We start from the raw sequence: 7,354 nt of genomic DNA, 5'->3' as shown, positions 1-7,354 counted from the left end.
GTTATTAAACTCGTGAAGACTATTTTCGTGCAGTATTTGACGGTACATGCGCTAAATAACGCCCGCGTATAGTCGCTGCATATAAATAGTAGCATATAAATAGTAGCATATAAATAGTAGATGCTTATAAATAGTAGCCACTAGTGATGAGCAAATGTGTTCTGGTTATCTTTGGTGAAAAATTCGCAAATCTTTTGAAAGATCCACGAAATGGCAAAAATGTTGTGCGGCCAAAAAAATTGTTGCCCGCGACTATTATTTTTTGACGCCTGTGTCAATTTTTGGACGTGCGGTGAATTTTTGAGTGGCGATTTTTTTCATGCGTTTTGCCATTGGCAGATTGTTTTGCGAAACGCATGAAAAAATTTGCCACGGAAAAATTCGCCGTATGTCCAAAAATTTGCTGCAAATCCATGCCTGCCGAAACATTTCATCACTTGTAGCCGCATATAAATAGTTGTGCGAATAAACGCCATGTTAGCCATACACACCAATACTTGCTGAAAATTACTGTATTAAAAATGACCATTTCGCTGCGGCTGCGTCACTCTAGGGGAAACACAGACTTGAATAAATAACACTGCAAAGTCCATATTTTATTGCCAAAAGCTCATTTACTGTACTTTTCTATAATTATTGCCTGCCTCAAGTAGGGGTAAATTTTCGCACAGACTAATGCAATATTTAGCGCGCCTTATTGTTTGTGAATCATGCGTTAGTATTCTTTTCTGTGCACTAATTAACGCATGCGTGAAAACTACCGCATGCGGTCGCGCGACAATTAATGCAATATGCGACTTAACGCACGCGATAATACTGTCGTGAATTGCGCTCTAATTATTGCGTCTATTTTAACACAAAAAAACATGCAATAAAAATGATCGCACTTTAGTGAATCAGCCCTATATTGTCTCCATTCTAGGGCAATTCAGCTCCATTTCTGAGGGTTGTGGTTTGTAGTTCAGAGAGTTCATTAAATGCACTTTAGTAAGGTTAGGAACAAGTAGATTTTGCAAAGGCACCTAGGGGCATAATTATGACCCTTCAAGGATCACAGTAGGTAAAATGAAGTCACTTCCTGGGTCTGTAATTGTCTTTCTTAAAGATTTAATAGGTCACTTTATAGTAAATTGAAAAGGGGAAAATAAGGGTTTTCAGTTCCCAGCAAGGATTTTGACTATTAAAGGAGAAGGAAAGGTAAAAACTCAGTAGCTTTATCAGAAAGGTCTCTGGAAATACAGCCATAAGCACTCACAGCTACACTGAGTCCTCTATCAAAGGAAACACAGGATTTCTTGTCTCCTTTTGTGTCACATGGTCTTCTGTGTCAGACTTGCTGCTCTCAGAAACATCCTTTAGGGCACGGCATGAGTCTGCTCAGTTTGCTCCTCTCTCCCCCTCCCTTCTCCTGCTTCCCCTCCCATCAGAATTCACTCCCCCTCCCATCAGAATTTGCTTCCCCTCCTATCAGAATTCACTCCCCCTCCCATCAAAATTTGCTTTCCCTCCCAACTCTGTGTAATCTGAGGTACCAGCAGCTAGAGCTGCTAGAGCTAAAATGGCAGCTGCTATCTTAAACAAACAGAGGGCTGTTACTTAGGCAGGTAAAGTTTTCTGCAGAATAAATGTAGTGTTCTAGCTTGTACTATTGTGGCTAATCTATTGGCAATAAAATGCCTTTCCTTCACAGTAAATGGTTGTGGTTACAGTAGGGCAAGTTTGAATGTTCATCCAATCACACAGTTCTCCACCTATACCCATATAGTTAATGAGTTCTAACCAATAACTAACCGTAAATACTCTCATTCCTCTTGAGAGCCCCATAGAGCGTGGGGCAATACAGTTGGTACAGATGTTCCACCAGTGTGTTACTCCCAGGAACCATCGTTTCTTGTTCCTTATTCATAAAGTTCCAGAGATGCAGGGCGTAGGAATCATTGAACTTTGGGACATTTTGCCAGACCTCATAGTATCTTCTCCAAGATGGGTAAGGAATAGGATAGAATCTCATCTCATTCAAAAAGGAGATGTCACCACATTTAACATCCTCCGTAGACTGGAACCTAAGGGTGATACAATATTGTTTCAGAACTCGTGTGAAAAGTTGGGGACCTTGGTGCCCCCATTCTGCCCCTCTGTAATTCTGCACAAAGCTCTCCATGCCTTTCCAGGCAAAAGTGTTCTGTGGCGTCAGCCCAAAAATACCGTTACTGGAAACGTCCGAGGATTGGGCTGCCAGAAAGTTGACATCGGGGATGGGCCTCATGGATATGAAGTCAGAATCCATGTAAATGCCGCCGTGTCTCCAAATAAGCGCCAACCTGCATCCGTCGGAACTGACGTGCGTCCAGTATATTTCACGTTCAGGATTAACCTACGTATGGAAAGAGCGACAGCGGAAATTCAGTGGAAACTGCATAAAAACATTCTTTAAATGGGAGGTTCACCTTTTAGTCAACTTTTAGTATGTTATAGAATGGCCTAATGACCTAAATAGCATAATGCCCAATCAGGAGGTGCTTAGAGGTAATCGCTAAGGATTTGCACCCCACAGCACAAGCATTTATTACAAATATTATTAGGAATTAACATTTATAAAGTGCTGTACAGTAAATGGGTTTAACCACTGAACATACAGATCCACTGCAGCATTTTCCATTTGCAGAATTAGAACCTGTAACTAGTGCTGAGCTAATTTGTTCACCAGGTATTGATTCTCTGCGAAATTCCACATATCACTATTGGCAAATTATTGTTGTGTCAAAATAGGACAAGGCTGCGTCAAAAAAGTTGGCGCAGTACCTGCATTTCATGAATTATTTTCCATTTTGAGAATTGAATTGAGGAGACAAAACATATCTTATTCAGTTCCAGTTTTTTTCTTATTGACTTCAATAGAGATATCATGTGATAAACAGTGAGATAAACTTTTCTCATCAAAGTGACTCTGCCCCAATATCAAAGGATCTGGCATGATATCAGAGGATCTGGCATGATATCACAGGATCCCGCCCAATATCAGAGCATTTGGCCCAATATCAGAGGATCTGGCCTGATATCAGAGCATTTGGCCCAATATCAGAGGATCTGGCATGATATCACAGGATCCCGCCCAATATCAGAGCATTTGGCCCAATATCAGAGGATCTCGCCCAATATCAGAGCATTTGGCCCAATATCAGAGGATCTGGCCCAATATCAGAGGATCTGGCTCAATATCAGAGGATCTGGCCCATTATCAGAGGATCTGGCCCAATATCAGAGGATTTGGCCCAATATCAGAGGATCTGGCTCAATATCAGAGGATCTGGCCCAATATCAGAGGATCTGGCCCAATATCAGGGGATCTGGTCCAATATCAGAGGATCTGGCCCAATATCAGAGGATCTGTCTCAATATCAGAGGATCTGGCTCAATATCAGAGGATTTAGCCCAATATCAGAGGATCTGGCTCAATATCAGAGGATTTAGCCCAATATCAGAGGATCTGGCTCAATATCAGAGGATCTGGGCCATTATCAGGGGATCTGGGCCATTATCAGGGGATCTGGCCCAATATCAGAGGATTTAGCCCAATATCAGAGGATTTAGCCCAATATCAGAGGATCTGTCTCAATATCAGAGGATTTAGCCCAATATCAGAGGATCTGGCTCAATATCAGAGGATCTGGGCCATTATCAGGGGATCTGGGCCATTATCAGGGGATCTGGCCCAATATCAGAGGATTTAGCCCAATATCAGAGGATTTAGCCCAATATCAGAGGATCTGTCTCAATATCAGAGGATCTGGCTCAATATCAGAGGATTTAGCCCAATATCAGAGGATCTGGCTCAATATCAGAGGATTTAGCCCAATATCAGAGGATCTGGCTCAATATCAGAGGATTTAGCCCAATATCAGAGGATCTGGCTCAATATCAGAGGATCTGGGCCATTATCAGGGGATCTGGGCCATTATCAGGGGATCTGGCCCAATATCAGAGGATTTAGCCCAATATCAGAGGATCTGGCTCAATATCAGAGGATCTGGGCCATTATCAGGGAATCTGGCCCAATATCAGGGGATTTGGCCCAATATCAGAGGGCTTGCTAGCGAGAATACGGCGCTCACCTTACCTTCTCATACCACGGCCCAAGGGGCGTCCCATGAGGATCTGTCTCAATATCAGAGGATCTGGCTCAATATCAGAGGATTTAGCCCAATATCAGAGGATCTGGCTCAATATCAGAGGATTTAGCCCAATATCAGAGGATCTGGCTCAATATCAGAGGATCTGGGCCATTATCAGGGGATCTGGGCCATTATCAGGGGATCTGGCCCAATATCAGAGGATTTAGCCCAATATCAGAGGATCTGGCCCAATATCAGAGGATCTGGCTCAATATCAGAGGATCTGGGCCATTATCAGGGAATCTGGCCCAATATCAGGGGATTTGGCCCAATATCAGAGGGCTTGCTAGCGAGAATACGGCGCTCACCTTACCTTCTCATACCACGGCCCAAGGGGCGTCCCATGAAATAATCTTTCCATTTGCAAAGGGAACAAGTGGACGTTATGAAAAGACGAGAGGGTCGGGAGGCGCTTGAGTGCGTCCCTCATTGCGGTTATGTCCCGTAACCCTTCCATGAAGAAAACCACGGGTCGGTGGCGGTACACGCGGGCCGCAGATTCTATGGCGCATAATACTAGCGAGGGCGGCTTCATTTTGTCTGTCGTCTCAATAAATATAATTCCGTTCCCGTCTCTTAGAACATCCGCTGGGCTGATGGGAGAGAAGCTGGGCGGGGCTGGGGGGAGGGGCCACTGGAAATGCGCAAAGGGTTGTACATTGAAGATTCTGTAGAGGAATCCGCAGGCCATGAACATAAACATGAGGAGAGTGAAACAACTTAGGGCTTTTGACATTGTTTATAAATGGGATCAATCTGCAAAAAAAAAAAACAATATGGAAATGTCCAATTATGTGTAGCGGCTGCTAGAGAGACGGCAATAAGTCCCTTCTCTTAAACTGTTATCTGTGCGGTTGGTCAGTTTGTGGTTTTATGTGTAACTGATCCTGCCAAAATCATTTCATTGTCTTCTCTGAAGAGGTGAGCAGGACTAGTTATCTGGTTAATTAGTGAATATTGGCCTGGAACTTGGATAGAGAACAGGCTGAAGAAAACCTGTTAAAAATGTATTTAAAAATCTCAGCTGTCAATCATATATTTCCTGCCCCGCCTCTGTGCCTCAGGCAATTACTTTCACTTTCCATTCTGCACTTCCCTGATGTCACTGCCCCCTCACATTCCCCCTCCCTTCTCACCACCTATAATTGTGTATCCTGTGCATGAGCACAGGTATTGCACCCCCATTCTGGCCCATACACAAGATTTTGGGGTGATAGAAAACTTGCCACAATAACGGTGCCCACAAAATGGCGCCGGCCTGCTGGCTCTGATTGGGGATCCCAAAACTGAAGGAACAAAATAAAAATAAATTCTATAGTGTAAGTAATGTTTATCCTGCTGGGCTAACAAGATAGAATAGGATTTAGAATGATTTTTAAGGGTGACAGTCCCCCTTTAATAGTTGTATCATAGTAATAATGATGAAATGCAGAACAAAACATTAATATTAATACAATTTATATCTGTATCGTGATAATACTAACAGCCTGCAATATGGGGATAATAATGGTATAAACACACAGTAGTAATGTACTAAGAGTTGCAATTAGGAACTATGAACATAGTAACAGACTGAGTAGCCGCAGGGAGGTGCACTCGTACTAATGTGCAACATGGTAACATGACCCCCCACAGAGACGCACACAGTTCTCACTATTATAAATAGTGATGGGCAAAATGTGAAGTGAATTTCCGTGTTTCGGCATTGGCGGAATGCAAAAATTGGCAGATGAAAAAATTAGCTGTGGAAAAATTCACCGCACGTCCAAAAATTGCCGCTGGCGTCAAAAAAGAATAGTCACGGGTGTCAAAAGAATAGCTGTGCGACGAAATAATAGCCACGGCAACAAAATAATAGCCGCGGGCAACAAAATAATAGCCGTGCGGCAAAATAATAGCCACGGCAACAAAATAATAGCCGCTGGCAACAAAATAATAGCCGTGCGACAAAATAATAGCCACGGCAACAAAATAATAGCCGCGGGCAACAAAATAATAGCCGTGCGACAAAATAATAGCCACGGCAACAAAATAATAGCCGCGGGCAACAAAATAATAGCCGTGCGACAAAATAATAGTCATGCGACAAAATAATAGCTGCGGGGGCAACAAAATAATAGCAGTGTGACAAAATAATAGCCGAGGGCGACAAAATAATAGCCGCGGGTGACAAAAGAATAGTTGCGACAATTTTTTTTGCCGCACAACATTTTCACCGTTTCACTGATCTTTTGAAAGATTCGCAAATTTTTCGGCGAAACGGAACAGATTCATCACTAATTATAAAATCCATGTGTAACTCATCATAAACATCTCCATAGTAACCATAATGAAGTAACAGGTTTAATTAGAGCCTTGGCATTAGCAGAATGGCATTTATGAAGCCAATACTCTGGACTGTATAAGACTATAATGCTTTCTTAGGGGAACATAAGAGAGAGACTATAATATATCCATTGGTTATGATTTCTCCTCCTGATTATATAGAGACCAAAATCATTATTGTGGGACCTGCCCCTGCCCAGATATTCCTAACTGACCAACCGAGTGCCCAAAGCCAGTCCTGTTTGGACTCATGTGACAGGCAATATCAATTTAAACCTAAACCCAGTTGTTGGTGCCACTGGTATAGGTGGTATGGGGATAAATGTGTTTGAGTTTATGTTATGGTGTGATCTCAATATTAACTATTATGGGTCCTGATGTAAATTCTAAGTCACCCCCACATGGGCTTCCCCTCCCCCACATGGCATGGCCCTTATCAGCCGGGGCTTAGAGCTGGGCACCCCCTCCCCCACATGGCATGGCCCTTTTCAGCCGGGGCTTAGAGCCGGGCATCCCCTCCCCCACATGGCATGGCCCTTTTCAGCCGGGGCTTAGAGCCGGGCATCCCCTCCCCCACATGACATGGCTCTTATCAGCCAGGGCTTAGAGCCGGGCATCCCCTCCCCCACATGGCATGGCTCTTATCAGCCAGGGCTTAGAGCCGGGCATCCCCTCCCCCACATGGCATGGCTCTTATCAGCCAGGGCTTAGAGCCGGGCATCCCCTCCTCCATATGGCATGGCTCTTATCAGCCGGGGATTAGAGCCGGGCATCCCCTCCCCCACATGGCATGGCCCTTTTCAGCCGGGGCTTAGAGCCGGGCATCCCCTCCCCCACATGACATGGCTCTTATCAGC

At 44.0% G+C, this 7,354-nt stretch overlaps 1 protein-coding gene across 1 annotated transcript; it reads right to left on the bottom strand.

The window, feature by feature from the left end:
• Window positions 1-1,695: 1,695 nt before the first annotated feature.
• LOC100490508 (alpha-1,4-N-acetylglucosaminyltransferase) lies at window positions 1,696-4,908 on the bottom strand. The gene is made up of 2 exons (XM_002941228.2): window positions 4,486-4,908; window positions 1,696-2,374 (listed from the first exon to the last, which is right to left on the bottom strand). The coding sequence occupies exons 1-2, from the start codon at window positions 4,906-4,908 to the stop codon at window positions 1,787-1,789; spliced, it is 1,011 nt and encodes a 336-aa protein (XP_002941274.1). The 3' UTR covers window positions 1,696-1,786.
• Window positions 4,909-7,354: the final 2,446 nt, after the last annotated feature.

This window comes from Xenopus tropicalis, chromosome 6 (assembly GCF_000004195.4).
Source record: "Xenopus tropicalis strain Nigerian chromosome 6, UCB_Xtro_10.0, whole genome shotgun sequence".
In the NCBI taxonomy this organism is placed as follows: domain Eukaryota; kingdom Metazoa; phylum Chordata; class Amphibia; order Anura; family Pipidae; genus Xenopus; species Xenopus tropicalis.
Note: the sequence above shows the minus strand (reverse complement) of the source record. Positions and strands in the feature narration are given on the sequence as shown.

Excerpts from the sequence above, each read along its gene's own strand:
- LOC100490508 (XM_002941228.2), bottom strand. The coding sequence starts at position 4,908 with ATGTCAAAAGCCCTAAGTTGTTTCACTCTCCTCATGTTTATGTTCATG. Across the intron at positions 2,375-4,485 it reads TTGGGCCGTGGTATGAGAAG|GTTAATCCTGAACGTGAAAT; the intron begins GTAAGGTGAGCG and ends TTCCATACGTAG.